The sequence below is a fragment of the Hyposmocoma kahamanoa genome, unplaced genomic scaffold (genome assembly GCF_003589595.1).
Source record: "Hyposmocoma kahamanoa isolate Upper Pololo Valley unplaced genomic scaffold, ASM358959v1 226, whole genome shotgun sequence".
In the NCBI taxonomy this organism is placed as follows: Eukaryota; Metazoa; Arthropoda; class Insecta; order Lepidoptera; family Cosmopterigidae; genus Hyposmocoma; species Hyposmocoma kahamanoa.
This window is the reverse complement of record NW_020653745.1, coordinates 1,099,621-1,122,871: the sequence shown is the minus strand read 5'-3', so window position 1 is coordinate 1,122,871 and position 23,251 is coordinate 1,099,621. Positions and strand designations below refer to the sequence as shown.

The 23,251-nt window shown below is 34.7% G+C and overlaps 1 protein-coding gene across 2 annotated transcripts in view; it reads right to left on the bottom strand.

Annotated features, from left to right (window-relative positions):
• Positions 1-7,030: 7,030 nt before the first annotated feature.
• LOC113228317 (myogenesis-regulating glycosidase) overlaps positions 7,031-23,251 on the bottom strand; it is a 65,010-nt gene continuing 48,789 nt past the window's right edge. Inside the window, exons 3-8 of one of the 2 annotated variants that reach the window (XM_026461575.1) lie at positions 22,564-22,661; positions 10,685-10,823; positions 10,205-10,427; positions 9,670-9,849; positions 7,960-9,561; positions 7,031-7,760 (exon numbers count right to left, since the gene is read on the bottom strand). In XM_026461575.1, the coding sequence (XP_026317360.1) occupies positions 7,621-7,760; positions 7,960-9,561; positions 9,670-9,849; positions 10,205-10,427; positions 10,685-10,823; positions 22,564-22,661 (2,382 nt within the window). In that variant the 3' untranslated portion in view covers positions 7,031-7,620. The remainder of the gene's footprint in view (positions 7,761-7,959; positions 9,562-9,669; positions 9,850-10,204; positions 10,428-10,684; positions 10,824-22,563; positions 22,662-23,251) is intronic. The other variant, XM_026461576.1, reaches the window with a different exon arrangement.

Here is a 23,251-nt window from a genome sequence, read left to right as displayed (position 1 = left end):
AAGGAGAGTTAGAAAAACCTGCAATTATAATTCTACTTATGTCTGTAGCAAGTTTTCTGTCAAAGAGGCTTGGGTATGGGGTACACGTTGTACCACTGTCGATGGTCAAAAGAAGTGATCTCTGTTTTTCTAGAAAACAATGAGCCTAAAACGATAGAGAGCTTAAATCCCTTATAAATTTAATGTTTTAGTAGAAACTACTATTACTAATTAAACAGTCTATTTACCTTTGTTTAAGTTGAAATTTGCTTGTTGCGTCAAAGATTCCTATAACATAGTTATAAAGTTAAATAACTTTAACTCGTTTGAGATGATTCTAAGTGATAATTGAATCTCTGTTTTTAGAATTTTGTTTCGCAATGTTATATTTTGGTTTGTTAAAGTGACAATTTTGTTTGAAATTTCTAGTCCGATTAAACCCAAATAATGAAACGGAATTTGTAGTCATATTATTCGTTCCTATTTAAAACGTGTTTGTAGTTTCTATCCTTTTTGAAATACCTGAATTCTCAATGTAATTTATAGACGAAAGTATTCCATTAGACGATTGTTTGTTTAACAATTTAAAGTCGTTATGTTCGGATGGTATGAGCGAATGTGATAACTCTAAATCATAAAGTAATTTACTTACCATCTAGCGAGTAAGTTGTATCGATCGAGGCTTTTCTCCATGTTTGACTAATTCTTTTCTTTCGTTGTTTGCCAAAATATCAAAAGACGGTTTTGAGTCAATTAATTTTAAGTCATGCATAGTGTTAAGCCGATTTAATGGCACTCGTGTTTCATCGCTTACTTTGCTAACATTATTCTTATAAATAGAGAACATAGCGACAACAATTCGTAATATCTCTTGAACGCACCAGCACAATTTACTAAACATAACGAGAAATTAAACTAAAAATATTATTACATTAAAATATGGTATTTCTATATTTATTATTGTGTAACACTTTATGAAGTGCGTACGTGGATTTATTTTATAGTAAACATTATTATTGATGTAGTATGTGTTTATCTGCGTGTTGGTTGATGTGAGCACAATAAACAATTACGTTTGAATTATGTAAATTTATGCTTTAAATAGTTGTGGATGGGACTAAACAGGGAGATGAATCGATCTATTAATCGTGGTCACAACCGATGTCGTTTTGGAACTGCTGGAGATTGACACACGCTGGAATATCACAAGCTTCTATTAAAATTCACAGCTTCAGTTTTTGCTTTAACAATATCCATTCCGAGAGGACATCGGTATGACAGTATAATAATGCTTTGAAATTGTTTCAACTAATTTAAAAATTTCTAGGCTTACATTCATTTTTGCCAGCACATAGTCTCGCTGGCTGTAAAGCCTGACCCAAAAATTTACTATAGTATTTTATAGCTAGAACTCTAAACAATGCATATTATTAGGAATATTAAAAATGTTATTAAATTAAGAAATGTATCAGCTTAGTTAACATCAATAGCTCTGAGAAATAAATCATTATTGAAATTATTGAACGTTGTATTTTTCCGGCTGTGGAAACTATGTTGTTTAAGTTAGTTTTGACTCATAGTTTTAAATTCAACACAACTGAAATCTAATTACTTCCATTAAACAGCATATGCACATGCCGATTCATAAAACTTATCGAGAATATCTAAAATTTAATATTAAAGAAATTAAAAACTCGTGAATTTGCGTGTGCATGGGGTTGTTCTTTAACATTAGTACGTTATAAATTGTCTTGGTTTGCTGAGAGATCGGGGTCCATTGAAATATGTTTAAGGCACCTTTGAAAACAAAATTGTGAATTTTGTGAACATCTGGTGATAATTCTGTATATCACAATGCTACCAAGTCTCTCTTTGAAATAATGAAATCTTTATTTGGAAAGTAAAACAAAACGGAATTGGTGTGAAAAAGAATAATAAATATTAACGACGGTTTTATCTAAATTTGAGTTTACCTTAATGACTTTGGCTGACAGTTGTTTGTTAAATCTTTAGAAAACACTCAGCGAACGCTAAAAATTATAAACTATATACGTCATGACTAGTTATATAAAAGTCAATAAGGTAGACTAAAATCTAGGCAATATGAATTATGGTAGATTACGAATGTATTAAGCTTTTGTGGTGCTAAGAACAGATGTGCTAGGAGGTTATATTGTTTTTTCGTAAACTTTGACATTTGTAATGTTGTTTTTCTTTTGCCGTAATTGGGTAACGAGAATCAATGTTGTCAAAATTTACCAAAGAAATGTAACACGCTTTATGGTCTCGAAGACTGATCGATGTTTGAATTTTTGTGACCACCCTGTATTAACTCTAAAAGCACGTATTTCTTGTTATTAAATTGTAGGTTATAAAGTTGAGAATCAGTGTTTTGGATTTGGGGGATGAAATGTTAAGCGTGAGAGCTTATGTAGCTGGATAATCGATAGCCGTTGAAATGCTTTATGACATAATATCGCTGAGAGCACTATCATCGACGGATGTACATCTACTGCTGGGCGTGTGTCGTCTAAGATTTCGTTTGTACTGAACAAATCTTAGGTAAAAGTTTAAAGTAATGGTTCTCAATTTTTAACAAAGGACATTAAATTACATAATGTTTAATAATTTAAATAATGATATTAGTCCATTGGACGTTTAGGTATTTGTAATTATTATTGTATTACGTAAAAAAAAATTAAAAAAACAGATCATTCATTGTATCAGTCATGTCGCTATACTCCATTCAGCGTGTTTGATGAACGTGTACGAGTCATTAAAATAATAATATTTCAAAACATAATCATTTGTTTCATTTTCTTAAAACCCCTTCGTAGAATGTACTTTTATATAGCAGTAGAGCTCCTTGTGTAAGAGTTCGTCCAGGGAAGTACTGCCACCTTACCTATTTCTGCCGCCAAGCAGTAATGTAAGCATTACTGTGTTCAGGTGTTGAAGGGTAAGGGTGCTGGTGAAATTACAGGCACATCTCAGGGTGACGGGCGCAGTGGCAGTGCCCATCAGATCTTTGTGATTTAAAACTCTGAGTGGCACTGCAACTGTTATGGACAGACATGTAGCTTACCATCAGGCGCGTGACTTGTTCGTCCTGTATGACTTGTATTATAAAATAAAAAAAAATCTTTATTTCATACTTAGGTATGTAAGTAAGAAATTAGTCACAGGGATTCAAACCGTGGACTTCTCATAATATAAATAATATATACCTTTGTGATAACATAATTGCAATAGAAATTGAAATATTTAGTTTTTCGCAATATCGAAACGTAACTAATTGAATGGAAAATTGTATCTCAAGATACACACTTTATACACCTGAAAACTATTATATCTATAAACAGTCTTATTATGGTATAGGTTTAGATAATAGTTCTCTATAAATGGTTTCAGAAAAAAGAAATTGGTCTTATAGACTTATTTCACTCAAGTCAAAATTTTAAAACCTCAATACCAAACAACATAATTAAGTGTGATCTCTCTTGAGATTTACTCTTATAGTCCGTATTTTAAGTTCATCTCTAGATCAACTGATTATTTTTAGCAAAATTGTTCTGTACACATCCAGTAAAGTCTGTTAATACTCTAAAAACTAGTGTTCTTAAGTTTATTCTAGATATATTTCATTTATATACATTCTGTAGTATATGCTTATTGACAAACACGTTATAGTGCGTCTTCAGTAGATTTTCTTTAAAAAAATACTATAATTAGGGTTTTTACTCTATTGGACGTTGTAAGAGTCATGCAAAATGGATAAAGTAAAGTATATTAAAAGATCTGGTGAAGATAGTGAACCTTGGGTATAATGTCACATCATTCGATACAATAGTAAGTAATTCGCGCGCGAGAAGGGCATGCTGTATTTTTGTGTGTTGACAAATAAATAATTGTGAAGTAATTCCGTGTTCTTAAGTGATATAAACAATTGAAATGAGCGCGTAAACTACTGTACTCCAATGTTGTGTATGTGTATTGTGACGTCTATCAATAGAATACAGTGAAATCATTGTGTGAATTGTGATTGGCGTGAAGAAATAACCTCAATTTTGTAATGAAAATTTTATTTCTTCCAACATAAGTTAGATATGTCATTAAAATATACCTTATCTGATAGGGAATTTATCCACCTTTCTTGTCATATATAACACGTTCCATACAGAATAACTTTTTGCGACAAATTGGATTTTTTAAATTGTTTTATGACCTTGTGTTTTGAAAAGTTTTTTATTGCATAATACGTTCGCCATTCGCAATGACTTTTACTCCATGAAAAGGTTTTGTAATACTGTCAAAAGAAAAAATTGCTTTGAAACATCGCGTTTTGTAGACAATCATAAAAGCGTCTTAGGAATGAATATTCTTCTACAAGATCGACTACACTAAAGCAAATAAAAATAATATTTTCGTATTCTATAGTTTTTCTATAGATAAAGCGATAGACAAAACGCTTCGAACAGTGTTTTGAAAAAGCTTTATATTCTTATCGCCATTTTTATTTTTAAAGAATGACTATGAAGTAGCCGAAAAAAATTTCTTTTCTTTTTAAAAAGTGAATCTAAGTTGAAATTAGCTTGAAGAAGCCTAGAAATTCTTGGAAATGGTGTGTTTTGTGAGTTATTTTGTATATTTAAAGTTTGTATAAATATTTAAAACCGAAACTCGATAACTGTATTTATATTAAGTTTATATTTATACATAAATATTTAAAATACAGCGAGCGCATTAGTTTTATGACAGGTTTTTCATTACTTTTCACAATGTATTTAAAGTCGCACGTCAATTCGCGCTTTCTAAACGATTAAATATTGCAAGAAAAACTCAGAAATATTATATCTAATTTCGCCATGTTGCAATTTTGATAGTTTATATTTTGTAAGCCTTGAAAACTTTAACTTGAAATCTATTAGTATTAAGAGAATTACGGTTTACGTTTGTAACGCTTTAGTTATTTTGGTTTTAAAATAGCATTACTAAGAAAACTGTCATAGACTATAAATTATCTAAAAAGTATCTACAATACTAAATCCTGTTCTGCAAATGGGCTTGTAGCATTCTAGAAGGATTACTTGAGAAAAAAGATAAGAATCACTACCCACAGATAATTTGTCAAAGCACTCTTGTGACCTACTAATAAAGTTGTGCCCACTTTTACTTTAAATTATCTAGAAACCTTCTTCAACATATCTTGAGGGAATTTGAACTCTTAAAATGTACAATCACATTAAATTCTATTAGATATCTTATAGTACATATTTAGGTATTCATGTGCTGCTTGGGATGGGCGATAGACGTGCTTACCCAGAGGTAGAGCAGACTTTACAAAACCAAAAAAAATGAAAAACAAGCAAGTTTTGGTTCATAATGTTTATATTATATTAATTATTGGCATTTTCATTGTTTTTAACACAAAGCAATACTTGGCGATTCCATATTATGATGTCACGTAATTCCTAAAACATTGATATATTATTCTAAATTAATAATAAATAGCATTATAGTGACACGGTCACTTAATATGTATAAAATTACCACAGTAACTGGAAGTTGTAGCCACAATATTAAAAAAAAATTCAGTTTATTTTTCAAGTTCTATTTCATTCACGTCCTTTGCATGACTTCCTTAATTGATTGTTCAAGTCGGAATACGCTAAACCAGTGTCCGATCCGATCAGGAATATAACGGATCCACAAAATCCGATTTTAATCTCTTTCTTGTGATTAAAATTTCTGGTCGGTTTGCAAATTATCCGTGGACCCGGAAGAAGACACTCTCTCACAAGAATAAATCGGTTTTAGAAAATTCAAATTAATAAAGTCTGGTTATCATGGCATCTTATATTTTATTTCATAGCTTTGGATTCAAGTACTTCAGTCGAAACAATTATGTTTTCACTAATTGGCATGTCACAATTCCAGTTTCAAAACCGTCATTGAACACTATAATATAGACTTTTTTCACTTGATTTGATATTATTATGGACCAATAAAGAACTCAACGGACTAATCTCCATACCACAGATTGTAACTCTGAAAGAAGTCAAAATTCCGTATTATATTCAGATGGCGCTGATGGATAGCCTGGAGTAGTTTACATTATGTAAATGACAGTGGATATCAATGAATTCCCTCTTTAACATGAAATATGGGCGGTTTGTTCTTATTCCTTATAATATTATTCAAATATTGATGACCTAAAATTATTTTCTGAACTTTGACAAGTATGCGTATCAGTAGATTGTATTGTGTTGTACAAACGAATTTATAGATTAATGCTGACATGGGTACATGGCGCTAATCCTAAACAAAATAAAAGAATAGCAGGCAGTATCCATAAAAATGTATGCAATAAGCGCCATCCAGTTTATATGTTTGTTATCACAAGAAATTAGTAAATAGCAGCTTGTCATTGTAAAACAAATTAGCTACAAAAATTGCTATTTGGTACTCGTCGCGACATCTGGTGTACCAACAGGTATTAAATACCCGACAATGCTTTTTGTGTCGCGATTATTATTGGTCCATGAGATTACCTAATGCTTGTAATAATGTTCGTACAATTAATTTGAAAACTTATGCTGTTTTATTCGCATGAAAAATGTTGGTTACAGGACTATGACACATTGTTATTATTCACAAAACCAAACAGGCAGTGTATTACTTAAATAAATGACTACAGATAAATTATATAATATGTACTTTGGAATGCATTGCAATCACATTTTTCTAATAACCTATTCTTACGCAATATTATTATCTACTCAAACTTATATGAATAAATATTTGTATTCGTATTACAAATTACATTTGCAAATTGCTTAGGCACAAAGATCTAAACTTTAGTCTAAAAGGGTGTGTAACCACACACGGCGGCTATTAGCAGCGATGCAAACACACACACACGATGCAGTCGCGAGTTTGCATCGATGCAATCGTATATATTACGCCCTGAAAGCCGCTGTGTGTAACCACTCTAAAATAAACATAATACATATATTTTTAATATGGATTTTATCACAAATTACAATTTTATTTTTATTGTTATCTATTTACATAAATTGCTGTGTTCATTTTGTATGCAGTTTTATAAGTGTCGTATTTTTTCTCGCATTCGTTGTATTAATTAATAGTTATTAACTTAACTTATAGCTTGGTATATAGAAAGACTAGATTTATAGTTAAAAGAATAGACGACGACAGAATTTAGGCAAAAAAGCAGCAACGAATATTTCAAAAACTCGTACACGACACATTGTGAGATCGTAGTCGTAGGCACATTTACATAAATAATTACGCATAGCCTCATCATTCCATACCTGATAGGTATTAATAGGTTTCCACCTTCGATTGTCACAACCATCAATAAGTAATAATATGTTTCTTCGCAAGCCAATACCATTATTGTTTACAAAATGACATATATTAAAGGGCATTATTTTGATTCATAAGTTACCTATTTCATTATCAAGAATAAAAAATTCAAACAAGGAAAACATCGAATTATATCCATAAATTATTAGCTTCCGAGTGTACATCAAGGTAACATTTTATACCGAACATTGTTTATCAAGCACGCCTGCCACATCTTGTTTGAAATATAATAGCCATTTGTTAAGCATTAAACTATCTGAACCTCAAGTCATCAGGTTTTCTAAGAAAATAAGCGACGCGGTCGAGAGGAACTTTGTATTCGTGCATCCAGCGGTTGCCCTTGCGCAGCGATCCATCGATGCCGTCTTGCCAGAGTCCAGCAGGGAGGTATACTGAAAGAAAAATTAGTTCTAATTTAAAGTAAATAAATATACAGCAGGATGATTGTTCCCAAAATCAATATAATATAAATTTCAAGAACACTGACTACAAAGTCAAACGTCAATAAATGTAAAAGTAACGTCAAAGAGTTTTTGTAACTTTACGTAAAACTGAAAAGTATGATTTATAATGTATTATTTGTCTATCTACCTTCTCTAGTGGTGTCTCCAGGGTTTAATACAGGGGCGACAACGATCTCATCTCCCAGAGCAAATTCATCTTGCACCAAAAGTGCGGCTTCCCCACCAGTTAGAAGCCACAAAGGCCTGATGAGTGGCAAGCCTTCCTCCAAAGCCTCACGTTTATATTTCAATAGTAATGGTGTCACCGTTTTCTGCCTGAACAGGGTCAGGTTTTTCGCCATTTCCAAAACTTTCTCGTCATTGTATTTACTAGGCAAATGAGTGAATTTCATCACAGGCAAGAATGTTGCCATTTGCAACCATCGCATGTAGAGTTCTCGATCTGGTAAGTCAATTCCATTTTCTTGAGTAGCGTTTGTTGCATCCACCTGACCTTTTGAGGATGGCAAGAACTGTTCACTTCCAGGCCAATAGATATCTCCACCAACAGCTCCGGGCATTATAAATGGAAAACCATTTATGCCATAAGTAAGCATTGTGGGTATTACTAACTTCAACGCTTCCCACGTAGATTCAAATGGGGGCAGTGATACAAAAATGGGTGGTCGAGGTAGAGATATTGCTGAAGATACCCCGATAATATTTAAAGTTTTTTCAAAGGTCTTGGTGAATATGGTCTTGTAATGATCAGGGTTGATCAGTGGCTTCTCACATTGGTAGTAATGTGGCATATCGTATGCTGTTCCTAAGTCGAAGTAAAACGCATCAATGTGATATTCCTCTATGACAGTTTGTAACTTATCTAGAAGCCAAGGAATAGATCTATTATTAGTTATATCAAGAACACCAGCACTTTGCAAGGATTTGAACCTTGTTAGCGCCGGAATTCTCCTATCACTACTTCGTTCCGTTACAAGCAATCTTTTCTGTACACATTCTGCAAAGTTATGACTTTCAGTACTGATAAAGGGTTGAACAGTAAAAGCAACTTTGAAACCTCTTCTATGTAATTTGTCTACAGTTTCATTCAATGTTGCAAATCGACTAGTGTCAACAGCTAAATCCCCAATGATATGTTGCCAATATTCATTTATAAGCACGTGACCTTGTTTTAAGAATCCTAGGTTAATAACATTATCGGTGTACTTTGAAATCGTTTCAGCCTGAAGTTCATGCCGGAATCGAGGTGCAATTTGCCATACTGGCTCTGATATGAGAGAGTCCAAAGTCTGCATGTCTTCTGGTTTTAGTCCATCCCATAAAGGAGCGCTACTATGGCTATGTATCGATGAATGTAAATTTCTCATATCTTTGGAAATACAGATATTATATTTCATCTCTGCGAATTCTGTAAATCTGTTGGCGAAGGCAAAATCGTCATATTTAGATTTCAGGCAGATTTGTTTCTCGTATTCTCCTTTTTTACTTTCTTTATTGACAGAAATGTGTAAAGGTGTTGCGTCGTCAATGATAATGCCTGCTCCTTTGGAATTTATTAAGTATCTATTGAGTACGTTGCTTAATTGTGATTTCTGTATATCGCCTGTTATGAAAGGAGTGAAGTCTATCGAACCAGTATTCAAGGGCCATGTGAGATTAGTAGACTGGGCACCTCCATACCATTGGACTTTGGTGTCGCTCCAATCGAAGCAGTCGGTGGGATAGACATCTGAAAAAAAAACAATATCTATTATAATCAATTTAGCATCTCGCAAGGTCTCTTGTGTTTGTTTCTGAAAAAATTAAATTAAAATAATATTTATACAATAACACTGACCTGGTCTTAAAGCTTTCCAATGTATAGAGTAACATGTTGTATTGTCGACTCCAGGATCATGCGGGAGGCACTTCAAATAGAACCGCTGCGTGTTCATCCATTCGAGGCATTCTGACCCGTCATTCATACGATGTTGAGGAAGACAGGGATATGACTTGCTCTTGCCCTCTATGTTCACCGCTGAAATGTACCAAAATTTACTTGTCATTAAAACCCAAATTCTATAAACATTCATAGGTAAAGCTATAGTCTAACACAAAGGAATGTCATTATTACTCAGATGCTTTGGACATTGACTGTAGATAATAATATTTTTTTTCTTTACTAATTCCTTCTTTTTCTGGGTTTTTCTGGCTGGTCAGCCACTCGATAGATAGACGACCTAGTATAGGTTGTAGGAATTCAACAGATACGAGCAGCGCAAGTTAAGCCATTACGCCAATTTCTGGAAGGCCTGTATCCAACAATGGACGCCTTTCGGCTGAAGTGCAGATGATAATTTTCTGAAGAGTAATAAATTGCTTAGCGTACTCACCTAAAGTAGCTTTAAGGATCTCGACGTCGTCTCTATTAAAGACCTTGATGAGTCTTTTGGGTTCGTTAAATTGGACTCTGCGGAAATACGCCTTCGTTGCCGCCTGGTTGTGGTATAGCACATATGCGAAGCCCACGAATAAACACACTGCTAAGAACATGAGACCGACGAACGCCCATAGCTTGTAGTCGGTTGATTTTTTGCGAATTTTTTGGGGGATACTCTGTAAGGGGAAATATATCTTTGTCATGATGATGATCTTAGTTACAAATGTGTATGAAGAAAAATGAACCCTCTAGTAGGAGTTGAACCATGGACTCAGGCGTACAACGTAAACTATTTTCCCAGCTATCGTATAGTATAATATGGAGATAACAAGAAATATGAAATGGATTCTTTTTTATTTAAGAAGTCAAACGAGAATTAAATCAGAAATTTAAATATAACTGCTAAATCAAAGAGATGAATGAGTGAACAAACCTGAAGTTTCTCTCTCAAAAGGCTGGCAAGGGAATTGACGGAGGTAACAGAGTTGCTTGGCGAGTAGTCGTCGTCGTCCATACTGAACTCTGAGCGCCCCAGCCGCCGAGGGCCCTTGCGGCGCGGGGAGCGGGGAGGCCTGCAACGGAGCAAAATTCTACTTTATTAATGTTCTTGTCTGGCCTTTATTCTAGGATGCATTTGCTTAAGCGGTAAAAGAAAATGATTAATGAAATTTGGAAGATCAATTGGATCATAGGAAATGAAACTAGTTATTCGGGTCTCATCATTATCAGCTTACACGTATCCACTGCTAGACATAAGCCTCCTCTTGAGCACGCCACCTCTCCCGGTGTTGTACCGCCCGCATCCAGCCGCTGCCTTGCCGGCCACCTTTCTCAGGTCGTCCGTTCATCTTGCCGCAGGGCGTCCTGAACAAATCTGTTCCATCGGCGATCAACCCTCCTGCAGACATGCCCGGCCTACTGCCACTTAGCTGCACTGATTTTGCGAGCTATGTCGGTAACTTTAGTTGTCTGACGTATGACCTCGTTAGGGATTCGGTCCATTAGAGAAACCCCAAGCATAGCGCGCTCCATCACACGCTGAGCAACCTTGAATTTGTGGACGAGGCCTGTTGTTAATGTCCACGTCTCGGCTGCGTAGGACATAACTGGTAGAACGCACTGGTTAAATGCTTTAGTTTTTAGGCTTTGTGGGATTGACGACCTGAAGATGTGGCTAAGCTTCCCAAATGCCGCCCAGCCTAAACGAATTTTCCTGTCGGCTTCCTTCTCGAAGTTGTGCTTGCCAAGTTGGATAATTTGGCCAAGGTAGACGTAATTATGCACAACCTCACCAAGCCCCACCTATGGTTATAGGTCCCGGGGTCACAACGGGGTAGGTTTTCGGATCAAAATCACGTAAATTTGTGTTTTCAAACAAATATTATTACAGCACTGCCACTGCGCGCGTCACCCTGAGACATAAATTGACAAGTCCCATGTGCCTGTAGTTTCACCAGCACCCTTAGCCTTCTAAAGCAGAACGCAGTAATGCTCACGTTACTGCTTGTTGGCACAAATAGGTAAGGAGGCAGTACTTCCCTACGAACTCCTTCACAAGGAGCTCTACTATTTCTAACCCGAAAACTAGTTCCATTTCCTATGTGCAACAATCGTGAATGTGAACAATCAAGATGCGTAATTATCTCGTAGTGCTTATATGTATATTATTTTATTCCTAACCTTGGTTTATAACCTTCTTATAATCTGTGGCATGGCGGTAAGTATCAAATATCCAGAACCGGTAATGGCTGTGGCCTTGTAGCGAGATAACGAGGAAACCCGAGTAAAACATTAATTTGCAACGCAATAGTCACTCATGCGATAGTCCATGTCAGATTGTAATATTTATGTAAATGAGTGTGATAAAGACTCTTTTTTAGGCTACGTTCTGTAGATACATAGCTGTTTTGCTGTGTGTGCCCATAAAAATATAGGTATATAATTTCATTAACTTCCTAAGTCCCCGTGTACATCAAAATGTGCATAATTTGTGAAGTGATTCAGGCCCAGACAATATTATGTCTATGATCACGTAAACACCCAGTGCACATCATAATGAAAGTATCGCATTCAAACTCACATTAAGCATAAAAAGTTATCTACTATGATTAGAAAATGTTCAGATCGCTGTCCTGAAATATTTCAATTTTGCAGATGAGGCCTTATTACACCAAGGATGCAATAGGTACATGGATAATTTACATAGCAACTATCCTAATAGTAGACAGAACAACTATCACACAAACGATTCTAATATCAGTCGAGATGAAGTTTTATTCTAAATGAAATGTCAATAGCAAACAATTTTGACAAATTTCACACTTTACTTGATATCGATACAATTACCAAGTTTTATTGAAATCGGTTATCGGAAAGTGCGCAAACCCGGATTCATCCCCTAGTTCGCCACTTAAGGGACTTGACACAGGAGATAATAACAATCGATTCTCACTACTCAAAATATATTGAGAGAGAAAAACGCCTTGAATTGGAGAATAGCAAAATCAACCATTAAAGTAATTGCTCCTTATAATAAAATTTAGGCGCTATTTATAAAAATGATGAAATGATGAAAATCTTCATGCGTGAACAGCCACCCTCAGACGTCGATGATTTTCTTCAAAATTAAATGGGACCACTATGGAGGTACCCTCTTTCCAACAAAGAAAGAATCATGAAAATCGGTTCACAAATACCGGAGTTAACGCTAAACATACATACAAAAAAAACATTCAGTCGAATTGAGAACCTCTTCCTTTTTTTTGAAGTCGGTTAAAAATCAAATCGAATTGATGTTATTATCAAGCAATAATAACATTTTCACAAATAAGAAATTTGTTCTAACAAAACAGTTTATCTTTATGCAGGTCGTAATTTGCGGTTTTTGAACACATCATGGATGATTTATGATATGTGTATAGATAAAAATAATTACACATGAAATTAATTCATTTTTTTCTTAAATTACAGTATTTTGGCTAAACTTCATTGCCACAAAACATAATTTAGATATTTAGTTACTACATGTTAGAAAACTAATGATCAAAGTCATTTGTTTTCAAAAATGAGAAATACCATAATTATGTACGTATGTAAAATAAATTACCGTTTTTACCGTACTTGATGGGATAAACGGCAGTATAATTAATGAAATATCAACCGTGCAGGAAATTATCACAATGTAATTGTATTATGAAAAACCACAAGAGTAGCCACGGACTGTACTTAGGTTCTATACAATTAAATGCATTTACCAATCGCGCTGAGTAATTACCTAGTAATGCTATAATCATTATCAGACATTAAGTTCATGCTGGAACTTAAGATTACGAACGCAAACAGATACGATTACGTTAACCCGTTAAAGAAGAGGTTCTACCGGTAGTCGCCTCATCTGTCACCGGAATTTATCTCCCGTTCCTAAATATTTTTGTAAAACAATATTATAATAATTAGTCTTTATTACTGACAGCAGAGATCCACGGAATTTGTGCCTGTTAATATTAGTCGATCTCAGCTCGATTCTTGTTTTTTAACCGACTTTAAAAAAGGAGGAGGTTCTCAATTCGACTATGTTCTTTTTTTTGTTTTTTTTTTTATGTATGTTACGCGATAACTCCAGTATTTGTGAACCGATTTTCATGATTCTTTTTTTCTTGGAAAGGGGATATTTCCATAGTGGTCCCATTTCATTTTGAAGAAAATCATCCACCTCAAAGGGTGGCTGTTCACGCATGCAGATTCATTTTTATAAACAGCGCCTAACTTTAATTTAGGAGCAATTACTTTTAGCAATTATTTAGTTGATTTTGCTATTTCTCCAATTCAAGGCGTTTTTCTCTCTATATACTTTGAGTAATGTCGTAGTGAGAACCTATTTTTATTATCTCCAGTATCAAGTCCTGTATAGTGGCGAACTAGGGGATATTTCAATGAAACTTAGAAAATAGACGTAATTCCACGTATTTTTGAGGTCGGTTTTTTTAGTACTCTGTACTGAGATTATTATAGTATCACGTGACGGAACGAGCTTTAAATCGCAAAGGTCTGAGGGACACTGCCACTGCGCCCGCCACGCGTTAACGAGTCCCATGTGCCTGTAATTTCACCAGGACCCTTACCCTTCAAAACCGGAACACAGTAATGCTGACATTTCTGCTTGGCGGTAAAAATAGGTAAGATGGCAGTACTTCCCTGGACGAACTCTTTCACAAGGACCTTTACTATTACTGTAACATTTTGCTTGGGTGCATGTACTATACATGTTCTATTTAGTTCAGTTGATATAAAATCTTTGGTATATGTAAAGTACCTACTGAATGCAACGGTTTTCTTGTAAAATGTCGAGGTAAATTTGTGTTTTTTTTTTCTATCGTGAAAATTTTTAAGACTCGTGTTTTCACACTATTTAGTAATCAATGTATCCTTAACTTTACTATATATTTTTTCCAAATTGCATCAACACTTCCACTGTTTTGCGAAATCAAACAAAGCCATTTGAATTTGCATAAACTCTTAATACTTTAAAAATGTCGGTTGCGATTTTGAAATAAAACTGACAGCAAACTTATTTGGGAATTAAACATATAAGTAATTAGTAGATTGGGTGTTTGGCGCTTTTCTAGTTTGCTGGGTTCACTGAGGTAAACTTATCTAACAAAAGAACTTCAATAAAGTTTTACAAGTTAAGATAATAAGTTAATCAGTACCCACCGCTGCGGTCCTTCCACTTAGTTGAATCCTAAATGACATTTTCCAGAAATAACGTTTTGCTCGAATTTTCATAACCGCTTTATATAAATGCCTTTCCTTTTAAACCTAATTAACCTAACCGAACCTAACCGTGTCTTGATAAACATCCAACATATCCTGAAAGAACAACGGTTTCGTTATAACTCGGTTTTCGGTGTAATGAAAATTCGGACAAATGTTATTTCGAAAAAAAAATTCAAGTCTGTGATAGTTATCTTTATTAACATAAACCTATTTGAGTAAAATTAAGATGTAATTATCAAATGGGCGATTAATCCTCGAAATTGAGGGCAAAAAGAGTTTTTTGCAACTAAATATTTGCTACAGTCGAGTTTTCTTCAAATTTGATGATAATTCATTGCAAAATGTTTATTGGTCCCTTCTTAGACGATTCAATTTACCTTTCTATTGAATCGATTCGCTTGAAAACGATCGATACAAAAAATCGTTAAATAGTATGCACTTAATAACGCCTACACTCAACATAGCCCCGCACTAGGCAAACCCTGTGTCGCGGGTGCCATGGACACACACATAGACAACCACAAATTACACCCAAACTCACGAGAGAAATAAATATAGGTCATACAAATATTTCTCGAATCGAACCTGGGACCTCTGCGTGGCAGTCCGGCATGGTAACCGTTCGGCCACACACGCAGTTCACTTGCATCGTAATATAGTCGCCTTAGTTTCTCAAACTCGTATCTTAAAGCACTAAGTTAAGTTAGAAATGCTAAAAATGGATTGTATATACAAATTTTGAAGGCCGATCTCACATCACATTCTCTTCATCAACACACTGGCTTTTACTTATTCTTAAAGTAATAATATAAATAAAATTTAAAATAAATAGAAAGCATGTCATGGATAAACCTACACATTCAATGAAGTTTGACAAACCCCAGGTCCTTGCAAAAGAAGTCCGTTATCTGCCCAGGATGCTGCGAGAGGCCATTGAAATTAAAAAACATCCTAATTTCAACAGGGAAGATGGTTTCTCCGTACCACCAGTTTGGGATCCAGTATTTCCTCTAATGAAAAATCCCAAACAGACATACGACTGCAGTACTAATTAATATGTTTTAATTTATTCTAATTTCTATTAATAATTAATAATAAATTAAACTTAATAAAAAATTCATTCAATAAAATAATTTGTAAAACTTAATGTAGCGTAAATTGGAATGTTTTCTTTGTAAAATTAAAAATAAGGTATTTAATTAATAACTATTGTAACTATAATGAAAAAATAAGTTGGTTTGCATCAATATTAGACATAACTGGTTGAAGACTGTACCACCTCAGTCAACCGTGACCATGGGACCTGTAAAGGGCCCGAAACGTCGGTTTGTTTGAAAAAACAAATATACGCGATTTAAATCCAGAAAAATAGTTTCATTCCTATGTACAACAATCGCGAAAACCTAAGAACTCGATATAAATAGAAAGTTTTGCCGTCTCTTGAATAATCACTCTTTGTAAGATGCGAGTTTGAGAAAGTAAGGCATCAATATGCAAGGTGCTTATTGTATGGAGTTGCCTCTTTGTCGTCTAGAAAAGATTTTTAAGATCGCAATTTTGTAATATGTGTGGAATTATACAAATTCCGTAATCGTCGTTTCTGCCCACGATTTTTGGACAGAAATGGGTTAAACCTCGGCGCTTTGGGGAAAAACCCGAGTTTTAACCTACTGCCCATCTCTTTTTACTCCAAAAGAGCGGCACAATTCAATTTAGAAAGTAATAACAATTTAATCCAGTTAAATGTAAATTCAACATTAATGGTAGTACCTAAATAAAAGTTAACTTTTCATTAGTTACAAAATACTTACACCAGTTTTCTTAATGTACTTCTAAATAATACAGGTCACGAAGCAAAATGATCTCTTAACAATAAACTTTTTTTATAATTACGGCTTTTCTAACTATGATTAACACCAGGAATCACAAACTGTAAAGTTGTTTCTTAAAAAGTGGAAAATTTGGCGTCACTAGCGAGTCGTTTAACCTTTTTTGCAAAAGAAATATAGCTCTATGATGTTGTAGCGGAGATGCGCGCGCGACGCTGCGCGTGTAGGAATGTACTGACCAGTGACGCGGTGAAATGCTATGTCAGCTGTTTATGTTCATTTTAATAAATAAAGCGATTTTTGGACGATTTTAATTTTGCACTATATGATGCCTGATTGCAGCTTTTGTTTAAAATACTACATTTCTTACTTTTCGTTTTTTTAAACCGACTTCAAAAAAGGAGGAGGTTTTCTCTCTATTTTTCTGTGTGTCTATGTTACGCAATTACTCCGATAATCGTAAACCGGTTTCGAGGATTGTTTTTTATTATTGTAGTTAGTACCTTTAAGTGTGACAAATTAAGGGATGAACCCAGTCTAATGAATTTCACCCACTCCCTTAATCGATTATAATAGGTATACATATAGACAACGCACACACTCATAGCCCCGCACTAAGGCAACCCTGTATCGCGGGTGCCAAGGACACACACCACAAATTACACCCGAAGTCACGAGAGATGTAAATATAAACCGTACAAATATTTATCCCGGCCCGGGAATCGAACGCAGGTCCTTTGCGTGGCAGACCAGCAAGGTAGGTAGCCTTTCGGCCACGAAGGCAGTTGACACATAGATGTAATTCAAAAGAAAGTAAATTGTTATGGTGATGAGAAGAACTGATCAGCAGCTACCTTGTGGTTGGGCACATATTCCGAGGACTTCCATATTATGCATTTCAGCTAAATTTTTATCTAGGAGACCACGGCAACGAATACAGCGAAAGCAGAGGTAACTGTTGAGATAGAACAAATTTCATCAAGGACTGGGCTCTGGGGTACAGTACCGAGAAGGCATCTTTTCCCCGTGGAACGGCCAATTATTCTTTGACGGTCGTGGCTACCAGCTTTCCAGTTTTATTTTTATTTTTAAAGCATTCGTTCATAAAGTATGTGAATCGTTTAATTAACCTACTTCAAAAAAGCAGGAGGTTTCCAATTCGACTGTATTAATGCATGCTACGTCATTCGTGAACCGATTTTGATGATTATTTTTTATAGGAAAGAGGTTACCTCAATATTAGTATCATTTAAATTTAATGAAAATATTCCACCCTTAACAGTGGCAAACTAGGGGATAAATGCGGTTTCGCGCATTTCCAAGAACTTTTCAAGTCAGTTTTTTTAAATAAAGAGTTAAAATTATATAAGTCACTGTTACAATTTATATTATAATACTTTCTCTATAACTTTCTATAATTATGTTTCTTCAAACAAACCAACGTTTCCGTTTCTTTACAAGTTCCATTGCCACGGCTGAGTGAATATCTTTTTTATTGGATGTCTTGGGTCCACTTGTTAGTAAGTAATACAAAAAATAACTTAGACTTAGACTTAGACTTATCGTTAGCAGATACATAATGCAAGTAATGACAAAAACATACGAAACTTTCGAGGTGATGTATAAATATATAAATCGGGCTACACTATTAGTTACAAAAAATTAGAATTATATAACCAAATTTAATTACAGCTGAAATATTATGATGTTCCAAACCCTTAAATAGGTCAAAGACCTGAGTCGTAGTGATTTCAACCTTAGGTCAATGAACTTATAACGCACTTTTAATTGTTTTGAACGTTATTGTTAAAAAAACATTAAGGTAAATGTTTAGATCACAATATCATTGTAGTAAAACATCGTTATATTCAATAAATTTAAATTACAATAATTAAAGCGACATCTCTTGTCAGCCGCTGGTAGGTAGTTGTAAAAGATCTTTCACAGATGGCGGCAAAAATATCGTTAAAATTAACAAAGAAACATCTACAACAACCACCTATAAAAATTGGTAATATCTGCTGGTTCGCTCCGTGCCTCAGTTGGGAGCGTCGGGTTGTCTATTATAATTTCATAAACCATATGATAAAGGCGCTCTTTTTAATTTTGAATCAAAATTGTATTGTCTATGGTACTCTGACACTGAGCAGAAAATTTTCATTAAAGCTCTGTACACAGATCTATAATGAGTTTCAAAAACAGAAGTAGTATTTTTGCTAATTAACCATTGACTTACAATTATATGGACGTCGGGTCGGCGCTAAAAAGTGTCCGCACTTGTAAGGCGCTAAAATCGTATACAGAGCGCCAAACTCCGCTTTAGTCTTCATTTGTTCTACTGACAGCGCGATACTGCGATGACATTACAATTTAAATTTCGAATAGGTTGACTTGGGACATTTTTTTCGTGGTTTTTGTATTAGACCCGTCGTCCATTTATTTGTAAGTCAATGTAATTAACATATCAATTAGGTCGCTACTCAAACGCTATACTGCCTCCTGATGGGTTAAATTGGCCTAAAAATCTTGCAAGCGGACCATAAACCTTCATAAAAAGAAAATGATTGGTTAAAATATATACGGTACTTGGTCACTTCTGTTCTCTCTTTGGTTTTTTCTTTGTTTGGCTACCCTATAATATGGGTATAATAAATAGGTTAAAATTTATTTTTTTAAATTGCATTTGATATCATGGATTGTTAACAAAATATACATTAAATATTGTTTCTGTTTCATTCATCTATTTGCTCGTAGAAAAAGTATTCTATGCATTCATTACATAGTTAGGTTTTAAAATCTCGTACCTTTTACGTAAAAACACGGTACTCGATCTTAACCTATTGCATAAAATACTGTTTTTAGTGTTCAATTTTTGCATTAATAGTTATGACATTAGGTTGTTAGTGTCTATTATATTTATTTAATAAAAATACGCAGCTATCTCAAGCAAACATTTGAAATACGAAACTGATTTCTAACTGCTTGTATATATTTCTAAACTGCAGCGATTTGGCGATTAATTCATTGACGTCAGTTTGAACTCAAGATAACCTTTGCGACAGGGGCACTCATTTCAATACAAGACCAACTAAAGAAGATCAACTAAATGTTTTCCACGACCTTATTTACGTGGAATTAAAGGTTTCTTTACGCCATGTTGGGTGTCACTACGCTAGCTGACTTGGGAGAAAATTCCGGTGGAGCATAAGCGTGTTGGAGTAGACACCAAGGACCAGAAGCATTGGCCAGCAGAAAGCTAGATAAAGGCGGACGATATAGTCAAAATAACAAGAAAAAGAAAAATGGTTTCTTGTGCCTTGGAGCGTGCCATGCTCGGTATCAAGCTTCGGTATAGACCGTGTTCCCGATGTCCAGATTCGAAGTCGAACGTAGGTAAAGGACGTGAGGAACCGCATCACGAACCTAAAGTGGAATTGATCAGGGCACCTGATACGGAGACAAGATGACAATGTAAAATAACTTACATTTATTATTACTAACTTTTGAATTACTCCATAGTGACTATAGTTCAAAATAATTTTAAAAAAAGTCATTGCACAACGAAGAGGTGGAGACTATAAAGGAGCCCTAAGATATAGGGCTCTCCTAATCTAGGTTCTTGTTTTTCACAAATATTAATATGTAGGTAAGCACTAATTTTAACCCTATTATATTACTTTGCAGTCATTCACTCTGGGAGAAAAATAAACACAACTTTTGAAGTTCTTAGATTTTTTCTTTCGTTCTTCGAAATACCACGAGATTTTCTGTGCAGGAAACAACAGCACCCTCAGCTTCAGGCTTATGATTCAAATTCAATTCTACGCAACTTATAATAAGAATGGTCCAAAGTATATTTCTTTTGTGTCTAATGCGTCATATGACAAATTGATGTTGTTATAGGTCACTGGCACAAAATGTAGGTAGGTTGGTACTCATGTACCTAACGATTGTAGTACAATATTGACTTATTTATAAAAGAGGTTAACATACGAAGTCAACATCGCCGACCCAAGTACGTGACACTGCTTGACACGGGTCTCCTGTAAGAAAAGGGTTTCTGCCACAATCCGTCTACTTTTTTAAGGGTGGTGAAAATTTCATCACGACGTTTTCCTTTACCGTTGGCGAGAATTCGAGATTCGAACTGTCGCCGGCCGCTAAATAGAACAACAACCTTTCTCCTACTGACCTACATGATAAAAAAAACAATCATACCTCTCGAATTTTTACGTTTCCGCGAGTGTTATACATAAGAAAAAAAGAAGTGTTTTAGAAATTCGCTTAAGAAAATATATTTTACAAAACATATGTACAAATGTGCTAAGTAATTTAACAATAAGGTATTTAATATAATATATTTTGTAACTATTGTGAAAAATAGAGTGATTTATATTAATATTAGACTCAGGTAAATTGTTTATGAATTAACGACGTCAGTCAACCTTGACCATAGGACCTATAAAGTGTCCGTTGTGTTGTTTGTTTGAAAAAAACAGAATATACGCAATTTAGATCCAAAAAAAACATTCCATTTCCTACAATCATACCTCTCTTTAGGCAAGTCTGTTCAATAATACCAATGCCTTTTGTTATTTGATGAGCAATTTATCACAATGAAAATAATTCTCCAACATAACAGCATGGAACTCATTTAACTTGGCACATAAATTCTAACGCCGTTGTCCAACACCAATTTGGTTGGGATCTTTCAAGTTTTTAAAATGTCAAGGAAGCCTTTTCTCCCTCAGCCCGGGACCTCAATCTTTGTACGCAACGTGAGGTCATGGAAAGGGGTCAACCGACCAATTGTGGGCATCAGCATCGCCGCCAAGATTGCAGCGCGATTGTTTCGCAATGCAGCGGTCGACGCCCGGACGCGTTTCCTTATTAGAGTCCCTTAAGATCTCTGAGAACACGCGACCAGCTGGCACATTGGTTAAGCTTACTGGAATTACGTGAGTGATACAAGGTTTGCTTTCCGGTAGAAACTATTCCAGTAAAAGCTGCGTTTAGATACTTAGAGTAGCGCTCTACTATATTTAATTGCGTTATTGTTGTATAACGCTACGTGTACAGTAGCATCTCTACAAAGTATGAATGTGTTTATTGCAGATGTCATTTAGGTAAACGATTAACAAGATACTTCAATTCTATACTTTAAATCATAGTTGTCCCTATCGCCCCCAACGGGCGCTAAAGATCCTACGATAAGGGCCTTGGAAGCAATCGGGGGACGTTGATGCTGTCCAGGGGTGCTACAGCATTTGAAAAAAAAACTTGATATCTGTTTGAATTCCATTCCTGGGTAGTGCGCATATAAAGGATAACGAAAAGCTGTTAGGTGCTGTTATAAGCTGTTAGGTAATAAGTAATACAGTATTGAAAAAGAACTTAGTACTAAAATCTTTAGAATTCCTAGGGTTATAAGCACTTTGTATAATAATTTGTTCAACATCTCGTATTCACATTAATCGGAAATCCTAATGACCGTGATCTAAATCAGATATATTTTACCTCAAGAACTTTGAATGTAGAGTTTGAAGCATTACACACAAGCATTACATTATATACAGCTATATAAGTATATATAATTTTTTCCTTGTGATTGTGATAGTCTATGCTACGTGTATGTAATTTTTTTCTTTTTTTTTGTTTTAAACCGAAGAAGGGTTTTAATAACGTAAATTAAATAACTAAAACTTACTTGACATTTTCCTGCTCGGAGTGGATCTCGTTGACGTCATCAGTCGGGTTGTCGCCATCGCTGAACCCTGACGCTGAGCTCTGATGGTGCTCAGGAATCTGCAAAAAAAACACAAATATTATTATTATTTTTTACTTTGCAATCATCTAACATTTATTTTTAACCCACTTCAAAAAAGGAGGCTCTCAGTTCGACGACATGTTTTTTTTTTATGTTGATGTTTACACGATTACCCCGTCATTTGTGGACTGATTTCGATGATTCTTTTTTGTTCAAAAGTGGGTACCTCGGTATTGGTCGCAATTAAATTTGAAGGAAATGTCCACCTCTAAGATGAATCCGGTTTTTTTGGATTTCACTTTCCGTTAATCGATTTCAACAAAAGTTGGCAAATAGATTTCACAATATTTTGAGGTCGGTTATTTATTATAAAAAAGTCATAACCTATATTCAGAATATTTCGTAGGTTATTGCCCACATTTAAACCTATGTAATGACCGTACTTTAAAATCATTTAACTTAACCCCTTAACTAATATTAAAAGATATTATATCAACGGACAATTTCTTTAGTTACTTTTATTTTAGGAAATTATTTTAAATTAAAATTTCTTTGTTTTAGTAGTCGTGTAAAATGGCTATATATATCGTCCCTGGCCAGCAGATTAAGCTCCGCTGCATACGCAGTC